Source organism: Atractosteus spatula, chromosome 5 (assembly GCF_055471065.1).
Source record: "Atractosteus spatula isolate fAtrSpa1 chromosome 5, fAtrSpa1.hap1, whole genome shotgun sequence".
NCBI classification, from domain to species: Eukaryota; Metazoa; Chordata; class Actinopteri; order Semionotiformes; family Lepisosteidae; genus Atractosteus; species Atractosteus spatula.
This window is the reverse complement of record NC_142710.1, coordinates 8780382-8805351: the sequence shown is the minus strand read 5'-3', so window position 1 is coordinate 8805351 and position 24970 is coordinate 8780382. Positions and strand designations below refer to the sequence as shown.

Here is a 24970-nt window from a genome sequence, read left to right as displayed (position 1 = left end):
TTACCCTAGTTTACTGTGAACCCCTAAATTCAGCACCACCTCTTGGGGTATTCACAGCTATCCCATAAAATGGAATATGGAGAAGTGAGGTCAAACTAGATTAGGGGAAGAAAGGAACAGAGAAACAGGGCATAAGCAACACAAAAAGAGAATAAAAAACAGGATCAGGAAATCCAGAAAAGGACTTGGGAATAAAAAGGAACATGGAACACAGACGTTGGAATAAGGATATAAATGTATAAAGCGTAAATGGAACAAGAACATGCAGAGGAAGAGTGTGAGTAAGGATCACGGCTAAAGAAACAATAGGTGAAGACCAGAATGATTAAAAGAGAATGATTAATAAGAAATGAGATAAGATAAATAAGAAATAAGAAATGAGAATCGGCCTATAAGGAAGATGGCGGCATGGTGGCGCAGTGGGTAGCATCCGCTAATTCCGGGTGTCTTTGTGGACGTTCTCCCAGATGTTTGTTTTGGGTTTCCTCCAGATGCTCCGGTTTCTTCTCACAGTCCGAACAAGTGCTGGTGGGTTGATTGGATTCTGGGAAAATTCCGCCTGGTGCGAATGTGCGTGCATGTTTGTGTCTGTTCCGCAAGGGACTGGTGTCCTGTCCGGGCTGTACCCAGACTTGTGCCCCCTGCTTGCTGGATTAGACTCCAGCTCCCCTGTGACCCTGTAGTGGTTGTAAAATGAACGGATGGATTTAAGAAGGAATATGGGCATGGGATCAAACCAGACAAACCCTGCTGGTGTCAACAGAGCTGGACAGGAAGTGGAGGTTACATGCTCAAGGTTAGGTGGTCATGACTCACTTGTCACTCTTATTCAATATAAACCTTCTCCTTCTCCATTTCCATTTCTCCCAGGAGACATTCACAGAGGAAACATTTCCTCATTCGTGAATCTGGATTTCTTTAATATCTACATGTTTTGTGAACGCAGATAAAGATATCAGCTTAGTCCACAAGTATATGTTTCATCATGTGACCAAACTGGAGAAAGAGGAGGTGAGACTTATGGTTCCTGATACACTGGGATAACTGGAAAAACAGCATAATTAATCGTTATTCGATTCCTGACACACTTGGGTAACTAGAAAAACTGCCTGATGGTTCTTTATTAAATTCCTGCTTCACTGGCATAACTGGATAAAAACGTGATGAGTTGTTGTTACTAGTTTGGCCAGCAGAGGGAATCCTTGATTACTGCAGCACAGGAATCAGCTCAGTTGTGCTCTAGTACTTGGGAAATCAGTTATTGGCTGAAAAGTGGAGTGTGTTTGGACTACAGGAATCAACTCTGCTCCAGACAAGAACTTTTACTTACCTTCTGTAGTCCTTTGTTTCTGTTGTAAATTTAATAATTTTGCATTCATTTCTCTAATGAGCCTTTTCTTTTTCTTCCTTTCAGAATCACAAGCCCAGAGTGGTAAGGATACTATTCTTAAAAAAGAGCAGAAACTCTTAAAAATAATGCAGCTAAATGCTAAGAATCTATTTGTAATAAACACAAACAACTATACAGGAAACACTCAGAAGGAGAGGAGATCACAGAGAATCCCTCAGTAATAAAAACACAATGCAGGACAGGAGACACAGGGGGAGAGAGAGGAGATTACAGAGAATCCCTCAGTAATAAACACACACAACAGGACAAGAGACACAGTCAGCCCAAAATACAGAGCAGCCAAGATCCTCTCCAGCTGCTTCCTGAAAGTTTTCATGATATGTATTCAACAACACGATAGGAAGGTACATCCAGCACACAAAAACTGTAGTGTAATTTCAACATAATTACCCAATTGCTAAGTTGTCTTTGCTGAATCAAGAAACAGCACAATCCACACTAACCAAGCTCCTCCTTCTCTCTAAGCTCCAGTTTGTGGACAGGCTGTCCTCAACACCAGGATCGTTGGGGGCCAGTCTGCCCAGCCAGGGTCATGGCCCTGGCAGGCCAGTCTGCATCTGAATGGGGGTCACACATGTGGGGGGACCCTCATCAACAGCCAGTGGGTGCTGACTGCAGCGCACTGCTTTTCAGGGTAGGAGAGAAACAGGACCCCCTCTGTCAGTATGTACAGTGCCGACAGGAACTGCAGATTGTTATGACTGTGAAAACTGATGAGCTCTTAAAGTCATCAGTGTCAGAGTAAATCTGATCTGGTTAGAATTGATAAATTATATCTGTTTCTCTTTGTATACTTCCTGCACTGTGTATTCACAGTGGCTAGTCAGAAACTATTTGTGCCATCAGAAATACTTCAACTCTTCTCACATTCTCCACTCTTTCACTCTTCAGCTCCACAACTCCAAGTCAGTGGACAGTGTATCTGGGAGTGACAGACACAGGCTCTAGCACCAACACAGTGTCCAGGGGGGTCCAGCAGATCATCAAGCATCCAAACTATGACTCCTCAACCAACAACAATGACATCGCCCTGATGAAACTGAGTAGTTCTGTCTCCTTCAACAACTACATCCAGCCCGTCTGTCTGGCTAATACCAGCAGCTCCTTCTACAATGGGACCAGCTGCTGGGTCACTGGCTGGGGAGACACAGTTGAAGGTGGTGAGTATCTTTGGCAAGAGCTGCTTATTCCACCTTTGAGGCTGGACTATTCCTTTAGCTTACTGAGATCAAGATCAACTTCAAATGGCCCTACAGAATGAGTCATGGATCTCAAGGGTTGGATAGACCTGGGATGACTGGTGACTGATCGCTGCTCCATTGTGACCAGTATAATCAGCACCAAGAGGGCAAAAGGGTTAGGTAGTAACAAACTGTCTTGTCTTCCAGGGACAACTCTACCCTCGACCCTGCAGGAGGTCCAGCTGCCCATCATTGGGAACAGGCAGTGTGGGTGTCTGAACGACGTGGCCTTCGGAGCAAACAGTGTCACTGGCAACATGATCTGTGCTGGAGTGCTGCAGGGGGGCAAGGACTCCTGCCAGGTAACTCTTTTCTTTCTGTATCTACATCATATATGTTACCATGCGGCCTGTGTTTGTATGACTGGCAGAGGAATCCATCTGCTGAGGTCCTGGTGACTGTCAGGCTGCCGGGCTGTTAGGCGAGAGCTGGGGATGCGCTGGGCAGGCAGATGGACAGGTGGACAGAACAGGGAAGCTGTGCGATGCAGCCAGGCAGGTCTGGTTGGCTGCTAAGGATGCATAGGGATCTGGCTTGCCAACAGGTTCCATCTTGATATCAGGATCGGGGAGGCTGGCTGATTCAGATAGAGTCCTTCATGCCTAAATGGCTGGTTCATGTGAGGAGCACTTCCATTGGCGCGTAGGCTCAATGACAGAATGTCTGACTGTAGACAGGGCAGGGTTTACGTATCCTGAAGCTGGCGAGGTAACTACCCATTAAGTGGGGACAGGATGTACAGACAACCTTCCCAGTCGAGATCTCACGACAGCAGGAGGTGTTCAACTTTGTGTGTGAACACAGCCGGGTGCCAGGCAGACCGGAGACTGTGAGCTATGGCCCACTTCACTTTCTGGACGTCTATGTTGTCTTTTTTTCAGTTAGTGGACAGTACTGGGCTGTGTGTCAGTCAATTCCTGTTCTAACAGTCTTCTCTCTCTCTGCAGGGAGACTCAGGGGGTCCCCTGGTATGCAAGCAGGGCTCTGTCTGGGTTCAGGCTGGTGTTGTGAGTTTTGGAGAGGGCTGTGCCCGTCCCAGTCTCCCAGGGGTGTACACCAGGGTGTCCCAGTACCAGGACTGGATTAATGGACAAGTGGGGTCGGGAGACACAGGTTTTGTGACCTTTACCTCCAGTGGCACAGACGCCGACAGCAGCTTTACCTGTGGTCCGGATCCTACAGTTACTACAAGAGCACCACTGACCACTCCTGTCACTCCATCAATCACTTACCCGACCCCTCCACCAGCCCCCATAGCACCAAATGGTAGGTAAATGTTCAGTTGAGTTCAGTGTATTTTCATCTCCACATGTCCAATGAAATGCTTATTTGCATGTATGCTCCCATACAGAGACATTAAGGAAACACCAAAAAAAACATAAACACAGTACAGAAGCAGTAACAACAAGTTAAATAACATACAACTTTAAAAAAATGTTTGCCTTATTCTTCGATGACTGAATTCTTTTTGGTATCATTTGGACTCATCAGGTCTTTCTTTCTGTCCTGTTCCTCCAGAGTGTGGGAAGGTGCCCCTCAATCCCAGGATCGTAGGGGGGAACCCTGCCCAGGAGGGGTCCTGGCCCTGGCAGGCCAGCCTGCATTACTATGGGCAACACATGTGTGGAGGATCCCTGATCAACCACCAGTGGGTGCTGACGGCTGCACATTGCATCCCAGAGTACGTAGAAACAGGATTGTCGTCTCTGAACATCAACGTCTCTAGCTTCAAGCACCTTGATGTTGGCCTACCAGTATCCCCTTTAAAAAGTAAAACTCAAGTTTCTTTATACAATTCACAGGAAATGTTATGGTTTAGTGCTTTATATTATTATATTAAGGTAAAGATGGTGATTACCATTTTAAAAAACATGCTACCAAAGATGGCTCAAACTTTTAGGCACTTCTTTAAATCTGGTTTCCCACACAAGTCTGACTTGAGTCCCATGGTAGTGAAGGTCAGTGTTCTTCTGCTCCAGAATAAACATGACATTCACACATTTTACTACTCAGACCCCGAATTTGACACAGACTCTCCAGCACCTCTGAGCACCTGACAGTGACAAGTCCTCTGCCCACAGAGGGAGAGGTAAAAACAGACTGACATGCTCAGTGCGCTCCTATTGCCTGTATACAAAAAATGCATCTACTGTATATATTGAGACATAAAGGAGAAAAATTCACTTCCTGAGTCTACTAGTCACCCCAAGAGGGCCCTGGGGATGAGAAAATTAACCCTCTCGCTCTTCCCTGACAGCGGAGTGAAGATGTGTCGGTACTAACGCCGGTAAAATTAGAGGAGAATCAAAGGCTCATGTGGCTAATCAGGTGATCATGCCAGAGTCACGCCACAAGTCCTTAACTAAGGCGCATCCCTTCCTCAAATCTTTTACACAGCCTAAATGCTCACCTAAGCCCTCTGATAAGAAGATCCGACAATGGAGCAACTTCACACTGGCTCTCTATCTCCATCAGAGATATATAGGACTTGGAGCTGGTGAAAAGGTGCAGTCTAAAACCCGTGCACTCTCACAATATTTACAGCACTCCAGCTAAGCTGAGCCAAGAGCCACAATTGGTCCAGATAGAATTCTGCCATCGACCGATTAAAACACAGAAATGTTGAACGTTTCACGATCAGACAGCATGACAGACTTTAGACATTGAGGCAGAACTTATGTTCTCGTTCTCTCTCCAGCCCCCTGAACGCCTATCCGTGGACAGTGTACCTGGGCCGGCTGACACAGTTTGGCTCCAGCCCCAATGAACTGTCCAGGTCGGTCCAGCAGATCATTGTGCATCCTGCCTACAACTCTGTCACCGAGGACAACGACATCGCCCTGATGAGACTGAGCAGCCCTGTCTCCTTCACCAGCTACATCCAGCCCATCTGTCTGGCTGACAACAGCAGCTCATTCTACAATGGGACCAGCTGCTGGGTCACTGGTTGGGGCTACACAGCTGAGGATGGTGAGTGGATCTCATTGGCATCGCGCTTCAAACACTCCTGCTTATAGGCGTGACTGTTCTATGAGCCTTATCTCCCTGTGCCAACACAGACCACTCAATTTCAACCATATAAATATATACAGATGCAACCACTCAGAATGTGTGGCAAAGGTCTTCTCCACAGCAAGCTCACCACAGCATGCCACAGCATCATTCGGCACACCGAATGTAACTCTTCACTGCCTAGAGAAGACCACTGCCTAGGTGGCACCTGTGGTGCATTAGAAGTTAAAGAACCAATGGCTTTATTTAATCTGTCTTAGTACAGAACTTCTCTAAATCCACTTAATAAAAAAAATAAATATGGAATCATGTAACTAAAGGGAAATTTCAGTAGCTAAAAGTAAAAACAACCAAAGTATAATAAAGTATAATAATGCCTCTGAACCTCATTAACTATATTTATAAATATAAATATAAGATACAGAAATAGCTGGGAGTGGTGGCTAAAAATATTAAAATAAGGTTCACAACAGTGTACCACCTACTTCATAAACATTCAAGTCTTTGCATCAAAGACTTAAACTCGGTCACTTTCTGTAATTATTTTGGGAAAGTTCTGACATGCTTTTTTATTACAAAAAAAAATTACAATTTTTATTACAATTTACACAATTCATATTGCAGAGAACCACTTTCAAGCAAGGCAGCATAATATTCGTCTATATGCACCTATTATTATTAATAATAATAAAGCCTGGACACTCTACTCACAGCACTTTTCAGGTAATGGGGACTAACCTCCACCACCACCACCAATGTGTGGCCCCACCTAGATGAAACCACGGCAACCATAGTGCACCAGTACTCTTACCACACATCAGCTCTTAGTGGGGAGGCGATTACAGCGATGAAGCCAGTTTGGAGATGGGGATTATGAGGAGGCCATGATTAGTAAAGGCCAGGGGGAAATTTGAGCAAGACACCACAGTAACACCCCTACTGTTCTTGAGAAATTCCCTGGGATTTTTAATGAAGGAACTTGGTTTTATGTCTCACCTGAAGGACGGTGCCTTTTTTCACTATACTGGGGCATCAGGACCCACACAGACTGTAGGGTGAGCGCCCCCTACTGATCCAACTAACACCTCTTCCAGCTGCAACCATAGCTTTCCCAGGAGTCTCCCATCCAGGTACTGGCCAGGATCACACGTGAAGAGCTTCAGTGGGTTGCAGGGTGATAAAACTGTCTAGAGTCAGTCAATGAAATCATGCTTCCCGGATGCAGATGTAACTTCCTGACACTTAATGATCTGTCCTGTCTTTCAGGAGCTAGTCTACCCACGACCCTGCAGGAGGTCCAGCTGCCCATCATTGGGAACAGGCAGTGTGGGTGTCTGAACGATGTGGTCTTCGGAGCGAACAGTGTCACTGGCAACATGATCTGTGCAGGAGTGCTGCAGGGGGGCAAGGACTCCTGCCAGGTTAAGACACTTCTCATTGTTCTGTTGCTGTCCATATCCCTCTCAGTCAGTGCGCGAAGAGTTGACGAATCTGACAAAGTCTCTTGGGTGCCCTTGCAATTCTCTTTCTCCATCTTTTGCATACCTACTGTTGAGTAAAATATGTTTCAGTCTACAAAAAAATGATTGTTTTGTCCAAATAATAACTTGGGTCCTCGCATCTCTCTGTCTCTCTGCAGGGAGACTCAGGGGGTCCCCTGGTCTGTAAGCAGGGCACTTCCTGGGTTCAGGCTGGTGTTGTGAGTTTCGGAGAGGGTTGTGCCCAGCCCAATTTCCCCGGTGTGTACACCAGAGTGTCCCAGTACAAAGACTGGATTAACACTCAGGTGGGATTGGCCACTCCAGGCTTCGTGGCCTTCAGCTCCAACGGCACAGACCCTGACAGCAACTTTACCTGCACTCCATTCAAAATTACTCCAGTAGCTTCCAGTGGTAGGTGATAGTATGGTTAAATCAAATGCAAAGTAATCATTTTCATTTAGACACTTAAGTTATATTTATCTATCTGTCCTGTGCCTCCAGAGTGTGGAAAAGCCCCTCTCAGTACCAGGATTGTGGGGGGTGCCTCTGCCCCAGAGGGGTACTGGCCCTGGCAGGTCAGCATATATTACTTTGGGTATTACAGATGTGGAGGATCCCTGATCAACCAGCAGTGGGTGCTGACAGCTGCAACCTGTGTCTACTCAGCCTGGTAAGTCTGTTTGTAACCTCATTGGATTTTCATGCGGTTTCATCATGCTGTAGTACCGTACTGTAACTGAGGCAAACTGAATACAGTAATGGGGAAACAGAGCAATATGACCTTTCTCTCTACAGGGTCAGTGAACTGAAAGTGTACCTGGGCAGACAGACACAGGCGGGCCCCAACTCCCAGGAATTATCCAAGAAGGTTAAGCAGGTGCTTCTGCACCCTGACTATTCTAGTTCAAACAACGACATCGCCCTGCTTGAACTGCGCAGTCCTGTCACCTTCACCAACTACATCCAGCCCATCTGTCTGGCAGCCAACAGCAGCTCTTTCTACACTGGGACCAGCTGCTGGGTTGCTGGCTGGGGCTTCACAGCTGAATTCAGTGAGTTTATCCCCTCTAATCAGTCACACACACTGAAGAGGCTTGTGCAGGGAGCTGTGACAGCTTGCAAACTGCAAAGGAACAATTTGAATCAACCTGTAATTCCGCAATGAAAGGGAAAAAGAAAAATCAGCACTTTGGTTGAGTAGTCTCGTCATGTGTATAGGGGGCAGAGAGTAGGAGTATTGGACGAATAAACATGGGGCGAGGCAGATGAATGTGAGACCGGGGAAGTGAAAAGGGGACAAAAGAGATGTTAGTCAGAATTGGGGTCTGCTAGTGAGGAAAGATCTCCTATCCTCACTACTGCAACACTTTCTCCAAAATATGTCTTTTGCGGCTGTAAATGACAGAAATCGCTTTCTGCAACAGAAGCAATAAATTGTATTGCGGGAACAAAAGAGATGTAAGTCAGAAATGGATACCGGGGGAACTGTGGGAGGCAGAGATCTCCAGATGTTTTGAGAGATTAGAAAGAAAAAAATCGATTGTTGAGTACTCGGAGATTGGCAACCAGATTTGAGTCTTGTCTTGTCTTTGTGGTATTTTTTAAATCCCAGTGAAAGGACACAGACAGAAAGGTCAGTGTGATAATGGACTGAAGAGGAATTATAGGGAAAGATCTCCTATACTCACTACTGCAACACAATCTCCGAAATATGTCTTTTTCTGATGTTCCGATTTTGCAGATGTAAATGACAAGAGAAGCAATAAATTGTATTGCTGGATGAGCACAATACCCTCTGGGTCTAGATGTGTAACAATGTGTGTTTACAGGCTTCTGTTGTAGCACACAGATGTGCTATGGGCAATTAAGAGATTTGGATCTGGTGGATCAGGTGGTCAGCAACATTAGATCTTTGTGTATACTGTACCCTTTTGTTAAAACAGAAAAGGCTTAAGGGTGATAAGGAATGAGCAAAAACTCAGTGGCCCCTTTAGTCCAACCTCTTCACATACGTTTGGGGTCACTGACAACAATGTTCTTAGTGGGTGGACAATGATAGGCTGAGTATAGTGGCGATGACTAGGAGATCCTGCTATAAAGGATACCAAACCATCATTCTGGATTTCAGCCACCAACTGGGTACAAAATCTGTCAACCTCTTTTCCAGTGTCTCTGCCAGGGAACCAGACCCTGCAGGAAGTGCAGCTGCCCATCATTGGGAACAGGCAGTGTGGGTGTCTTTATGATTTGAACTATGGACCAGGCTCGGTCAATGACAGCATGATCTGTGCTGGACAGCCGAATGGAGGCAAGGATACCTGCTGGGTACAGACACTCCTTCTGCATATATTGCCAGGTTCATTTTTGTTCAATTCACAACATTGTCAAGAAATGCTGATTTCTTCAGACTCTCCCAATGCTTATTAGATCTTTTTCTCTCTATGCAGCCTATTGTATTAGCCCCCCTCTCTCTCAGTACAGTTTTAATGTATTGTAGGGTCCAGTTGGTCAGTGTGTACTTACTCCCTCCTTCACTATCCTTGCCTCCAGGGAGATGAAGGGGGACCCCTGATCTGTAAGCAGGGCTCTTCCTGGGTGCAGGCTGGTATTGTGAGGCCAGGAGAGGGCTGTGGCCAGACTGACATTCCTGGATTGTATACCAGGGTGTCGCAGTATGAAGACTGGATTTATCAGATGGTTGGGATGGCCACTCCAGGCTTTGTCACCTTCAGTTCCAATGGCTCAGATCCTGAGAGGAACTTCACTTGTAGTCCACCAAGCAGTACCCCAATATCTTCAAGCGGTAAGTGATATTTTACCTCAATCATCAGGAAGCAGAGAAGTTTACTATCATACAGCCTTTCAATAGATCATCCTCCCCATCTTCCTCTGTCTCCCTGCTGTCGATCCAGAGTGTGGGCGGGCACCTCTCCGTACCAGAATTGCAGGGGGCCAATCTGCCCAGGAGGGGTACTGGCCCTGGCAGGCCAGTCTGCATTACTTTGGGTACTACATGTGCGGTGGGTCTCTGATCAACCACCAGTGGGTGCTGTCTGCTGCAGGCTGTGTCTACAGGTAACTGGATCTGTTTAACCTTTTTCCTGGTTTTGATTAAATAGGTGTTTACAAAATGTGATAGATTAATGCTATCCAGGGCTGCTAAGGACCTCTATTCTACAGCAACATTCTCTTTTTAGCTACTTTCACTCCAGTCTTCTGAAAGTATATCTGAGTAACAGAGTGTAGTTTAGACATAACAGTGATAATGATCTCTCCCTCTCTCAGGATCAGTGATAACAGACAGTTGACAGTTTATCTGGGCAGGCAGAACCAGATGAATTCTAACCCCAGCGAAGTGTCTAGGAAGGTCACACGGGTCATTCTGCACCCTGACTTCAACTCTACGACCTTCACGAATGACATCGCCCTGCTGAGACTGCAAACCCCTGTCAACTTCACCAACTACATCCAGCCCATCTGTTTGGCTGACAACAGCAGCTCTTTCAGCACTGGTACCAGCTGTTGGGTCACTGGCTGGGGCAACACAGATGACATATATAGTGAGTATCCTTAATATTTAAAGAACAATTCATAGGGACTTTACTGTTCAAAAACTGAAATATTGAAGGTTGTTCAGTGTAAGATGCACATATGAGCCTGCTTCACAGGTCAAAGACTATACCGCCCTGATGACCAATAATAATATGGAAACAGCTGTCTATGGCTGCTAACTTATACAAAGCAGATGTTCTTCTTTGTAGAAATGGCAAGTTCATATTAATTCCCAGAACTTACAAATATAATATAAACAACACTTTCATATTAATGTCTTAAGATATTAAACAATACTAGGTCATTTCAAAGAACTGTTCCCTAATGAGTGGGAAGCAGTTCTTACAATAAGAAGCAATCAGAGGCTTGAGGATGGATCCAGATTCAGACAAGGGTAAGTGGTCAGTCAGGCGAGAAGTGCAAAGCAGGTGAAAGTAAAACATGGTCCAGAGTCATAATGAGAAGGCAGGGAAAGCAAGTCCGAGACCAGAGGACAGAAGCAAAAGAACCGCAGGGAGAATCACAGGCAGAAACCAGAAAGTCCACACAAGGTAAACACCACAGAGCAGGGAGATACAGAAATGTGTAAGTCAAGCAAACATTGTCAAAGCATAGAGGTGAATAACAAGAGGATGCCAAGACAAGCAAAGGATAACTATAGCTGCCACAGCATGAGATTATTTTAACTAGCCCTAAACTGAATGTGAGCAGGTGGGATCTTCTTCTACATCAGGTGGTCAATGGCTGATCAGGGAATCCACCTGTGGGATAAGGGCTCCTGGTGAAACGCAGAGACCTTTAGTGTGAGCAGGTATGACAATGACAGGAAGGTTTTTTTAATAGTTTTATTATGGTCTTTACATTTGTTATTGTTGTCATTATTGTGAAGCTTCAACACACCTTCACTACAATTTACTTCCGTGAACCATACAGACACCCTGCAGTAAATATTCATAATAAACATCCATTTGTCACGGTATTCCCATGGTCCAGTGTAGTGAAGCACGGGAAATAATTTTCAAACCACCCCTCTCTACCCCGCATCATGGCCAATATCTCAACATCCTGTGGTATATTTACAAAGATAAACTTAGGTAATGGTCTCCTGTAAGTAAAGGACAGCTCTGTAACTGCTAGCTTAGTGCTAGCAGTGCTCCCTGTGGTAGGGACCTGTTGGGGTAGGTGTGGCAGAATTACCTGGAGGGAGGTATACCTGGGGGGTAAGCAATGACTTAATGACTAATTTGAGCCATAAACTGGGATCACGGCAGAGAGAGAAAGCTGACGATGACTTGACTTGTCTTTCAGGTTTTTATGCTGAGATTCTACAGGAGGCCCAGGTGCCCATCATGGGAAACAGACAGTGTGGGTGTCTGTATGCTGAGGCCTTTGGAGTAAACAGTATCACTGAAAACATGATCTGTGCAGGAGTACCGGATGGGGGGAATGCCACATGTCTGGTACACACACTTCTCTTCTTTTGTCTCCTCAACTCTCCTTCTCTTCGGCCGCTTAGTGCCTCACATCTCATATCGTCAGATCAATTTTGAAATGGTTTACCCTCTATGAAGAGTGTGAATGTTCTCCTTAAGTTCACCTTGGTGCTTGCCAGGTGCTCTGCTTTCCTGACAACTTCCAAAAACATGTAAGCTAGGTTAAAGGTTAACTGGTTAAATTGTCTCTCTGAGCATGTCTGGTGCGCACATGGACTGCCTTCTGGAATGTTTCTGGAAAACACATAGGGTTGCAATGACCGTTAATAATGTAATGGATGGCTACATCTCACTCTCACTTGGAATCGGGACAATAAGGTAATAAGGAGATAGATTGAAAATCCTTTAGCATGTTGTCTGTATCAGTGTCTGGAACCCCCCCTCTCTCAGTGCATTGTTAATGTACTGTAGTGTACAGTAAGTGTCTGTATTAACCACCACACCTCTCCTCTCTCTCCAGGGAGACTCAGGAGGTCCCCTAGTCTGCAAACAGGGCTCTGCCTGGATTCAGGCTGGTGTTGTGAAATACAGAGATGGCTGTACTCCTTCCAGTCTCCCTGGTGTGTATACCAGGGTGTCCCAGTACCAGGACTGGATTAATGAGCTGGTTTGGTCAGCCACTCCAGGACTGCTTACCTTCACTTCAAATGGCACCGACACTGATGGCAATTTTACTTGTAGCTCATTGGGCACAACTCCAATTATGCCAAGTGGTAAGTAAATTAAGGAAAAAGAGAAGTATGATTTTTATTCAGATCTTTCAAAGTTAATTTCTTCCTATATATCTTCTTTGGCCTGTTCCTCCAGAGTGTGGAAAGGCGCCCCTCAGTCCCAGGATTGTGGGGGGTGACTCCGCCCCAGAAGGGTACTGGCCCTGGCAGGCCAGCCTACATTATTATGGGCAACACATATGTGGAGGGTCCCTGATCAACCACCAGTGGGTGCTGACAGCTGCACACTGTGTCAATGGGTAAATAAACCAATTAAACTTTGTTTAATTAAAGAGTTAAAGTGTAATCTGGAGGTGGAAGTATATTGATCTGAAGAGATATAATTGAGGATAAGTGTATTTGAGTAACAGGAGTGACTTTAGACAGAGTTGTACTAATGACTTCTCGCTCTCTCCAGGATCTCTGACGGACGTCAGTTGACAGTGTATCTGGGCAGGCAATCACAACTCGGACCAAACACTCATGAAGTGTCCAGAATGGTCACAATGGTCATCCCGCACCCCGCGTATTCGAATTTCGACAAAGACGTTGCCCTACTTAGACTTAACAAGCCTGTTTCCTTCACTGCCTACATCCAGCCCATCTGTCTGGCAAGCAATATCAGTTCCTTCCAAAACGGCACCCAGTGTTGGGTCACTGGCTGGGGCAACATAGCTGAGGGAGGTGAGCGTGCTCTATTGACATAAATCCCTTGTTGAAGAGAAGGCAATGGGTAGGAATGGGGCCTGCTTTATTTGTTAAGCATAGTTGGCAGTTTCCACTGAGGAGACATTGGCGGTGGTGTCTGAGAGAACTTCTGAAAAGGGAAAATAACAGGTCTTAATGATGAACTTCAGCTGCCATGCAGGCCCACTGTCTGAGAGATGACAATCTGTCTTGTTTTTCAGTGTTTCTGACAGGCAACCAAACCCTACAGGAGGTCCAGCTGTCCATCATTGGGAACAGACAGTGTACCTGTCTTTATAACATGATCCCTGTACCAGACCTCATCACTGACAACATGATCTGTGCTGGAGATCTGGAGGGAGGGAAGGGCTCCTGCCAGGTAAAATTTCTTTTTGTTTTCTTGTGCTCTTTCTCACCCTCCATCTGTTCCCGTTTCACACTTGGTGTCTGGAACTTTCATTCAGGGAGTCTTCAGAAATAAATCCGTACAGAAACACATTAGGAAACATACTGAACTGAAATACCAGGCAAAACATTACTCAAATAATTAAATTGTCTAAAAATCACTGGGAATACCACAACAGTAGAAAATGATTAAAAGGGTAGCACTCACAAACGTTTTTTCTTTTTATTGTAAGTGCAAATGTGCTTTGCTGTTCAGCCTTCTTTAGAGTGTTAATATAAGAAAGATATTCTTGCCTCCACATTCTTCTTTGAAATTGTCTGCCTGTTCTGATGAGTTATAATTACAATTACAGAACAGAAGGTGGTGTACACCTACTTAACGAGTCACCACTGAAGTGTCTTTTCTACTGAAGAAAGGGAAGTCATTGTCTCATTAAGAGCAAAATTTTTGTGTTAGACAAGGTCACAACAGGCTCTTTGCAGCAAATATATCTTAGTGTAAATTATAAATCTTAGACACAAACATTACCACACTCATTGCTCGAGTTTTATCATCCCAGTGAAAAACAGTTCAAAAGATGTAGTTATTCATAATTTCATCACAAATTAGCACATCAAAAAGTGAACTAAGTAACACAAAGAAAAACAAGTCAGAAATGTTTCCAGACAGTCAATGTCCTCTGCCATGAATGCATTCTTTCTTTCATGCCATCCACGGACCTAATATACAGTAAAGGGCTATCAGGTAATGCTTCTGTATTATCTCTCTCTGCAGGGAGACTCAGGGGGACCCCTGGTCTGTAAGCAGGGCTCAAGCTGGGTTCAGGCTGGTGTTGTGAGTTTTGCAGTGGGCTGTGCCCGTCCCAGTTTCCCTGCGGTGTTCGCCAGGGTGTCCCGGTTTCAGGACTGGATCAATGAACAGGTGGGGTCTGCCACTCCAGGTCTTCTGACCTTCTCCTCCAATAGCACAGACCCTGACAGCAATGTAACCTGCAGTTCATTGAATCCAGATCCCACTCCTGTGCCTTCTCCAATTTCACCTGGTGGTAGGTGCCATTTTATTTCAGTCTGCTACCCAAGTTTTGTTTCGGTCAACAGACCCTTTTTAACATTCTCTCTCTATCCTGTTCATGCAGAGTGTGGGCAAGCACGCCTTAATCCAAGGATCGTAGGGGGTGACTCTGCACCAGAGGGGTACTGGCCCTGGCAGGCAAGCCTGCAATATTATGGGTACTATTTCTGTGGAGGGTCCCTGATCAACAATCAGTGGGTGCTGACAGCCGCACACTGCACATACTGGTAATTAAACCCGTTTAACCCTCTTTTTTGATCTTGGTGGTTTAAAAATAGGTCTCTAAAACATGCTGTATGAATGCTCTGCAGCATAATGAATGAAGAATTCTGTGCTGTGACTGAGCACAGCTGACTGATGACATTTCTAATTCCAGGATTAGTTCCATGATGGTGCAGGTGTATCTGGGCAAGGAAAGTCAGGAGGGCTCTAACCCTCACCAAGTGTCCAGAGGAGTTGAAAGGATCATCTTGCATCCCAACTTTGATTATATGACTTTAAACAATGACATCGCCCTACTGAAACTGAGCAGCCCTGTCACATTCACAGACTACATCCAGCCCATCTGTCTGGCAGCTAACAGCAGCTCCTTCCACACTGAGACCAGCTGCTGGGTCACTGGCTGGGGAAACATAGCTGATGGTGGTGAGTGTATAACACTGATGTTTACTGCTTTGCTAAACCAGACGCTACTTGAGGGATTTCAGGGATACAATAACAGGAAGGCTAATGGTGACAATATCCTGGTCTAAAGCACCAATCCCCCAAATCTTATTCCTGCATCCATCTGCCTGCCTGAAACAATAGTCTTCTATGACCTCTGTCCACCATTACAAAGCACATCTCTGTTCATCCTTTGGTCCTCTCTGCCAACCTCTAGAACACACCAGGCTCCTGCAATTGGACTCCCAGCCTGTAAGACATGGCTGTTAGCTACCAATAACATGTTAATGGTGGATCTTAGATCTTATTATCTGTCTTGTCTTCCAGTAAGTCTGCCAAATAACAAGACCCTACAAGAAGTTCAACTGCCCATCATTGGAAAGAGTCAGTGTGGTTGTATAAGTAACTTGACCTTTGGTGTGAACTTCATCACTGACAACATGATCTGTGCTGGAGTGCTGGATAACAGGAAGAGCCCCTGCAATGTATGAACACTTTGTCTTTTTCTCATCTTTATCCTCCAATACTCTCTTCTTGTCTCAGACTGAGCAGAGTGTTAAGAAACTTTGAGAATGTTTTCTATAATTATATCTATAACAACTTTCCCTTATCTGTTTCCAGGGAGACTCAGGGGGGCCCCTGGTCTGTAAGCAGGGCTCTGCCTGGGTCCAGGCCGGTATTGTGAGTTTTGGTTATGGCTGTGCCCGGCCCAATATCCCAGGAGTGTACACCAGGGTGTCCCAGTACCAGGACTGGATCAACAGGCAGGTCGAGATGGCCACTCCAGGATTTGTCCATTTTGATTCCAATGGCATGGATCCTGACAGCAGTTTTACTTGCCCTTCAACAGCTGGTGCACTTGCAAGTGAGTAAAAGCCAGGATATGTCTCAGAAGAACATGACAGAGACCAGAATGAAAGTTATCCATCAACACTGATGGCCTCTAAAAATAATCACTAGGAAGTCAAAGCGAGGTATTCTGGAATATTAAGTATTATTAGTGTTATACCCATTCACAGCAACATTTACTTTCTTCTCAAAAGTGCCTCGGTCTCGACAGCACATTTATTGTGAAAGCCCTCCATTCCCCTGTGAAATTCCTCAGGCCAATGAAAAATAATTAAGAGCTCAGGACTGACTATATTAAGGGCAATTAAAAATGCTTTGAAATGTTTTGCAACTACAACCAGTTCCTGATGAACATCAGTGGCTTATTCAATAATCCTGCTGGCAACTGTATCTGCAGACAAACTTATGCCTTCAAACACTTTCTTTTTATCGGGGAAACAAATCTTGCTTGCCTTTATAAAGCAATCTTTTATGAACTGGCCTTCTGTGTACGGTTGCTGTCATTTCACTGATGATGAGGCTTGCTCTTATGGAATCTTCACTTGATTTGTTAATATTTGTGAAAAAGTTACGTTTTGCAAGAGCTGCTTTGCGTTGCTGAACGTTTTCATCTCGCATGTTGCCAGTTATCTCTTTATACTGTTCTCGATGCATCCTGTTGTAATGTAATACATACGTAATGCATACATTATACTCCTTTAGCACCGAAATAGACTGCAGACAAACGAGACACTGGATTTTATCCTTCATCTCTGTGACAAAATATAAATTTTTCCCCACTTGGAAAATTCGTTTCTCTTCTGCAATCGTTCTCGACGATGATGATATTATTGACGGTTAATAAAAGCATAAATATACTACCTATTGTTAGACAGTAAAATATTTTAGTAGCCCCAACTACTGTCAGTAGCTAGCATGTACGAATTAGAATTTTAATTACATACTAACTAGAACTGTTGCTTAGGTAACAAATGGTAACTTCACTGGAAATAAAAATAATAGCGGCATAAAAAATAAGAAAAATAATATTTCTATGGCGATTATTGAAAATGAATCCATAGAACACAAAATGTATTGTAAGATCACCCGTGGGAGGATCATCAACGAGAGGCATTTCCGTAATGATAGTCTTAAAATACTCTGAATGGACCTGAGCAAGATGGCCATGGGAAAAAGTCAGCTGATCTATCAAAGGAAGGGCCCTCACCAACAATATAGAAAACAGTAGAAGTTTATGAGGAAGCAAAATATATAAATGACCCAGAAGAGCTCAGCGGTGCAGAAGCTAGTAAGTGGATGCGAGAAGGCGGAAGGCATGGAATGGATAGCAAAATTTGTACCGAGTTGGGATTTAAGGAATAACGGAACTGGAACGAAAATGGATATCGGTTTACGGAGTGTGATTCAGGACAGGTGGTGGAACTTTATTAGTCACTTTTTGTTAGTCCAAGTGAGTCATTGCTGGCCGCAGATAATTACTTCCGAGTGTCTGTGTGTTTGAGACCCCTGTACTAGACGGTGTAACATCTGATGAAATGCAGCGGACTGGAGATGGGAGGCTGAATCCAACTGAGAACACTGAGGGTGATGTGTGAGAGATTCCAAAGCTGAAGCTAAGGTCTAAAGCCGGTGGTTTCACTGCTTCACCTATTATTGACTCTTCTCTCTCAATACATCATTAAGCTCAAGTTTGCGGGAGACCCAGACTCAACCCACTACTCACTGGGGGTCAGTATGCCCAGGAGGATTACTGGCCCTGGATGGTCAGCCTGCACCAGAATGGGAATTATGTGTGTGGAGGGACCCTCATTGCCAGCAACTGGGTGATGACAGCTGCACAGTGCTTAAGCAGGTAGAATGAGATCCTTTTCAAATTCAGGTCATTTCATCATCCCACACCTCACTACCCATTATGAACATGTGAGCCTCTTATCCTGATTGGAGAATCTCTTCATGCTGTGTCTAAAATGTGATCTTCACATGGCTGGATAGCTTATTCCAAACTTACCTTTTCGGTAAAGAAGTGCCTCCTGTTCTCAGTACGCTTTCCCCAGTAGTTTTGTACTTAGTTTTGTCCTCTGGTTAAAGTGTCACTGCTGAATAGCATGTTGCCTTAAAAATTATGTTACACTAATGATTGGTTATGATTTTAGATATTGTAACTTTAAGTTCAGACTTGAACAGATCTGACAATCTTGACTTGACAAATGACTTATATATTGCCTTGATATGATGTTAGAAAAGCACTAATGATTGGTTAGGATTTTGGATATTGTAACTCAGTTTAAACTTTAACAGATCTGACAATCTCCCTGAGGTTCACTATTTGAATTGATGTCAACCATGTGTACATTAACCTTCCTCTCTTATTCTCTATCCTTCTACTGTCTCGCCAGCTCAGTCAATGCCAGTGAATGGAGTGTGGGTCTGGGACTGACGGTCCACAACATCTCATATGGCTTCAAAAGATCGGTGGGGGTTCTGGATGTTACCACCAGCAGCCTCAGTGGCTCCAACATCGCCCTCCTGAGACTGGACACGAACGTCTCCTACACTGGCTTCATCCTGCCCATCTGCCTGGCAGGGGCAAGTGTCTCCTTCCCCACTGGCACCGAATGCTGGGTTACCAGCTGGGACAAAGTGTGGGGTACGTGAATGAATTAAATTTAACCTTGAGGGTTAAGAAGGTTGCAAGTTGCCCAGTGCTGACTGTTGAATCTCAGACAAAGGTGTCTCACACTGACTGACCACGGCCAGTGTTGCAACCAGTAGGAATGGTCATGGGGGGAACTAGCAGTATTTTACGATACAAAGGACCAGTGTCCCATTTTGATATAAGAAAAGTCCCAGTAGCCACTTAAATCCTATGTCCATATTGTTTTTTCCAGAAAATCTGGTTCTTAAAGAAGTGAAAATGAAGATCACTCCTTGTGAGAATGTGTCCTCTGCTGACAGCATCTGCACAGAGCCACTGAACCTGGAGCAGGTAAGAAATCAATGAATCATGAACTGTCCATATGCTCAACCTGTATCTGTCTCTTTCTCACACTCCGCTTTGCTCTTCCTGCAGAGAGACTCAGGCAGTCCTTTGGTCTGTAAGCAGGGATCTGTCTGGATTCAGGCCAGTGTTGTTGATGTTAACCAGACAGCCATCACTAGCAACCGCAGTAGCACCGCTGTACGTGCCCTCAGCCCAGGGGTGTTCACCAGGGTATCTCGGTATGAAACCTTCCTGAGGAGTGTTTTGGGCTCCAGCCTGCCACTCGTAGACAACACCACTGTTACTCCAACCACAACAGCACCAGTATCCATTGCTTCCTCTACTACAACAACTACTGCAGCCCCCCGTGAGTACAATACCAGATATTTCGACAAGAATGTAATAAGACCCAAATAAGCCCTTTGGCTCACCTGCGCTTCTTTCATTTCTCCTGTTTTTCCTTTATATCATCAATATAGATTGAACATCAAATTCCAGAATTTTGAGGAAAATTAACTTAGCCAATTTATAGCTAAGGCAGATCTCAAGTCCCCCGTGGTTTTCTAGCCATGGGTCTCACAGGGGTCACCGACAGGGTTGAACTGTAACGCTAATGGCAGCACCTAATCTCTTGCCAATTTTGCTTCAAAGATTGAAAAGATGCCACAGGGTCATCACACTGAGAACGTTCATAAGTAATGTTGTCAGTCTGATGACTCTCTAAAATCAGTGAAAATTAATGATTAAAGAACTCATTATTTTATATTTTTGATGGTGAAGGATGATAGGATTTCATTCGATGCCGTTTTCAATTTCCAAACTTTGAACCAACAACCAGCCTCTCACATAACTCCAATGCTTCTTTCTACCACTAAGTGATGATCAGGAAATGGACTGGATTTGATATGCAGATTTTTTCCAGGCCCAAGCACCACAAGGTGTGCAGTCTCAAAAGATACCATCCATCACTCCTGATGGCATGTTATAGTGCTACAGAGGATATCCTGCATATTCTGTTGTAAAGAGGCCTGTGCGATTAAACTCAATGAAATGGCTGACACGTCACAGAATAAACACAAGATAACAGAGGAAATGTGCTGAAACAACTGTAAATTTGGTTCAACAGGCTATGCAAGAGACAAGATGTCAGAAATATGTGCCTAGTCTAGAGGAACCCAAATCCAGTCCTCAAGAAAAGCTGTTCAGCAGGTTTTATAGTTTTCTTTTAATTTCCATCTTATACAGAACATGAAAAGACTTTAGCACGTCAAACTAGGAAAATAATTTCAATTCAGTTCAATTAGGTAATTAGAGGTGGAAGGAAAACCAGAGACTGGAGTTGTGCCCCCTGGTCTGGTCCCTCTAGAGTTGACTGCTGTGTCTTCGTGTCTTGCAGTAAATATCTGTGGGAGACCCAAAATAAACACGCCTCTCCTTGGGGGTCAGCCAGCTTCAGAGGGGTCCTGGCCCTGGATGGTCAGCCTGCACCAGAATGGCAGACATGCGTGTGGAGGAACCATCATCGCCAGCAACTGGGTCTTGACAGCTGCACAGTGCTTACCCAGGTAAAGACAACAAGAATCTAACCAGCCCCTGGTGTTGAAACAGTGCTTCTTCACGGGCTGCTGATGAAACCACAGTATGAATTAGTCATTAGTCACAATAACATGGATGTCCTTCCCCAACCAAAACCTGGTGCGGATCTAGAAGTGACCACAGATATTAGCACTCGAGTCAATGCAGGAATGGCACTGGGAAAAGGTGACACAGAGCCAGATGTACAATGCAGAAGGTGCAGCAATCCGTATCCGATGGAGGGCTCTCTTTAACAAAAGCCTTTCTGACTGAGGTCAGCTCATCTGGTTGTACAAGTCTCCAGACAGCATGACGGCATCTTAGCCAAGTGGGGATCACTGCTTTGTCTTTTCTCAATGTAAAAACAATGGTGCTCTGAAATGAACCCTTTTTAAAAAAAAGTATGCATCATTTCAAGCAGGAGAACTTATTGCAGGAATATCTGCAAAGGGCTGGAAGAGCTTCTTAGTTACAGTGATTTGTGGCTGGGCAGTGGGCATTAATGTAACTACACAGAGAGAAATGGAACAAACTCGGCACTGTATCTAAGACAGAGGCGTGCTACAAAGGAATAGGAAGTCTGACATGAAACAACAAGATGTTCGTTGATTTGTTAATAAATATTACTATGTAGTAGCCTTCATGAACAAATCAGCCAGAATAGCTGGCTCTTACGAACATCATTCAGATTCTTTTTCACTGGGAGAGAAGCGAAATGATAATTTTGTCTTAGAATTCTTGGACAGCATATTTACAACAAAATCAGATATTTCAACTGTGAATTAACATCTCCTCAGTATACAAGACACATGATCTTTTATTGACTAGGTAAACTTGATTCTACACAGAGTAACACTGATTTCAAGTACAGAAAATGCAGAAAGGAAATAATATTTTAGGTTCTTTAGCTTACTACTTAAGACAATCTGTCTATGAAAGAGACATTTTTGACTTTGGACTGAGTAAACAAGAAGGTTGCATGTTAAGTGCAGCTGATTCACTTTAATGTCCACTACTGATGGCCATGATAGTGGAAGTCTAGCATGAAACTCTACATACAAAGTCATGTAAATATAGCTTGTACAACTTTCTCTCTACCATTCCAGCTCCGTAAATCTCAGCGAATGGAGGGTCTATGTAGGAAGACTGAAGCAAAATGGTTTGAACCCCTTCGAGAGATCCCTAGGGGTCCTGGACGTTAAATCCAGCCAGCAAGGTGGCACCAACATTGCCCTCCTGAAACTGGACGCCAATGTCTCCTTCACTGACTACACCCTACCAGCCTGTTTGGCAGGGGAGGCAATCTCATTTGCTCCTGGCACCAAGTGTTGGGTCACCGGCTGGGGCAACACAGCTGGGACAGGTGAGTCTGGGATATAGTCCAGGGTTACAAAACGGGATACAGATTTCACAGCGTGGACAGTGCTGTTTTTTCATTGATCAAGGTACTTCTTTTAAACTGGTCCATCCTGCACAGCCGTGTAGAGGCGTACCAGAATTCCTTGGGGTGGGGTTCCCCAGTTCCCCACTGTGGGCAGTGCTGTTGTGTCCATGATAAGGTGGATCACACAGACTGCTCCATCCTGCACAGCCGTATGCAGGGGTATCAGTATTCTTTAGAACAGGGTTAGGTAACAAATGACCAGTGTCCCACCTATCAGAAAGAAATCGTGAAGGGTAAAATGTCCTCTTGTTGTAATAAATTAAATTATACGTGTGTCTCTGTGACTGCAGGAGAACAAGCCCTACAGCAATTAAACACAACGATTGTTCCGTGTGCAACTGCGTCCTCAGACAGCAGCATCTGTATTGATTCCTTGTTCCTCGAGCAGGTAACCCTACCTATATTCCTTCTTCTATTGCTCTTCTGACTATTTTTTGGAGTTCTGCTGGCACAATGCTTGATTGGGGATGTTTTATACTGTAATAATAATAATAGAGGTGGTCAGTCGTTCTGTCTCTGTGCTGACCCCCAACATTTTTCTCTCTCTGTGTAGGGAGACTCTGGGGGTCCCTTGGTCTGTAAGCAGGATGCCTGGGTTCAGGCCAGTGTCATTGCCGTTAACGAAACAGCTTCCTCTGCCAAGCTCAGCGGTGCTCAGGTCCGCGCAGTAAGAGTCGGATCTTTCGTCAAGGTGTCACAGTTTGTGACCTTCCTACAGGCAAACGTACCCAACCTGCCTGTGGTAACTCCCAAGACTGACACCACTAGCAAGCCCAGCTCATATGCTGCTCCCCAAAAGTCCCATTCTGCTTTCTTCCTGGTATCCCTGCCCTTACTGCTGGTCACCTGGATGTCCACACTGTGACCACGCCCTCTTTCACTGATACCCTCGGCCAAACACAGCAGCTGCATCTGGTTGAATTCCATAAATCTGAAAACAGTTTGTACCCCTACGTACCTCAGCCTAACTGCAGAATTCAATTCTGGACTTTCTTATCTACTGTACGTCTGGGATGAAGGAGTGTTTGTTGCACTTAGAAAGAGATTTTGCTGACAAAGCACTTAACTAAGATTATTTGTTAAGATTATTGACAAAGATGATACATGATTGCTAAAAAAGATTTTTGTTTCTGATTTTGCCTGCTTTGAAATATACAAAATGAATTACAGTATGTTAATTTATATATCTGTATAGTAAACATTTTAGAATCCACATAGCTTCTATCTATGTAAATCAATGTTCTTGCAATGTGTGCTGATTTTTTCCAAAACAATGTAATTAAAAAAATAGAAAAGATAAAGGAGTATCTGTTTATCACCACAAGAATTCTGCAGTTGCAGGTATTTGCCATACATCAACACCCACTGGGCCCGAATATAGCAATAGGTTCAGTCCTGCAGAGAATCCAGTTAAGAGACAAATGAAGGGAGACTGTCACAGCCAACATTCCTCCCCTAGAGTGCGCTCCACTACTCTTGTCATTAGTTCCAAGATTGTTGCTATGTTCCCCAGATGTAGCCTGTTACATCTACTGCTATTTAATGTCTAGCTCCTCTAGTCCTCTGGGCTCAACATTAGGGTACGGATGTCGTGAGGCCCGCCTAGCACCAGGATACCATACGTCCGTCTCCTGAGGGCTCAGACCTCATCCCCGACACCTCACATTTCCTGAGGCCGGGACCTGGAGGAACTCGCCATGTCATCCTAGGACCTCCATGTTTTTAGTGTATTTGTGTTTTCCCCGTTCCCGGGGATTTTAACCTTGACGCGTCAGAGGATGGATTTATTGCTGATGGACTCATGGACTGTGCCCTGACCTGCCTTTGGACCTGCTCGGATTTGGATGCCATTCTTTGTCTCCTCTGCTCATTGTCTCACGGACTGTCACTATTATTTTGTGCACCATTAAACCCCTGTGTGTTTTCCCATACTTGCCTCCTGTTTCCTCCAGCTCTCATCGCATCACATAGGGTCTACTACAAAACCCGACACAGACTACAGAACCTGTCCATAACAGGAGATAATAAGGAAATGTAATGATAGAACTCCATTAGGTGCGTATATATATTTCAATGAATCAGTCGATCAGTATTTCATCTGCTTCAGCTGCCTTCACAACAGATTGCTACAGAACACTTTATAGTCTTGTTTAGCTGTTGTAGAAATCAGTCAATGATCAGCTTCTTGAACTGAGCAGGAAAGCAGACCTTTATGTTTGCATACAGGAGCACAGAACAGAATACAGTTCTGAATGTAGCTGAAAATGAATACAGCAGTGTTTCCCTTTTTATACAATGAGATTTAATCAATTTAGTTATATAAGAGAAAGCCAAAACAACAGCAGATATTCCAGCAGAAAATCTACAAGGTATTTTCTTAGTAGTTTCAACTGTT

At 44.5% G+C, this 24970-nt stretch overlaps 1 protein-coding gene across 1 annotated transcript; it reads left to right on the top strand.

Annotated features, from left to right (window-relative positions):
* The first annotated feature begins 1943 nt into the window (after nt 1–1943).
* LOC148833985 (uncharacterized) lies at nt 1944–24504 on the top strand. Its single transcript, XM_088915716.1, has 33 exons — nt 1944–1987; nt 2303–2571; nt 2800–2954; nt 3600–3819; nt 4171–4406; nt 4734–4741; nt 5351–5622; nt 6931–7085; nt 7304–7556; nt 7647–7815; nt 7941–8197; nt 9313–9470; nt 9696–9948; nt 10058–10220; nt 10431–10705; nt 12006–12157; nt 12651–12903; nt 12998–13160; nt 13319–13584; nt 13809–13966; nt 14768–15038; nt 15129–15291; nt 15441–15709; nt 16055–16212; nt 16349–16592; nt 18260–18428; nt 18973–19223; nt 19465–19562; nt 19647–19923; nt 20953–21121; nt 22238–22494; nt 22866–22963; nt 23129–24504. Exons 1-33 carry the CDS (start codon nt 1944–1946, stop codon nt 23438–23440), a joined length of 6615 nt encoding a protein of 2204 aa, XP_088771842.1. The 3' UTR covers nt 23441–24504.
* The last annotated feature ends 466 nt before the right edge of the window (nt 24505–24970 follow it).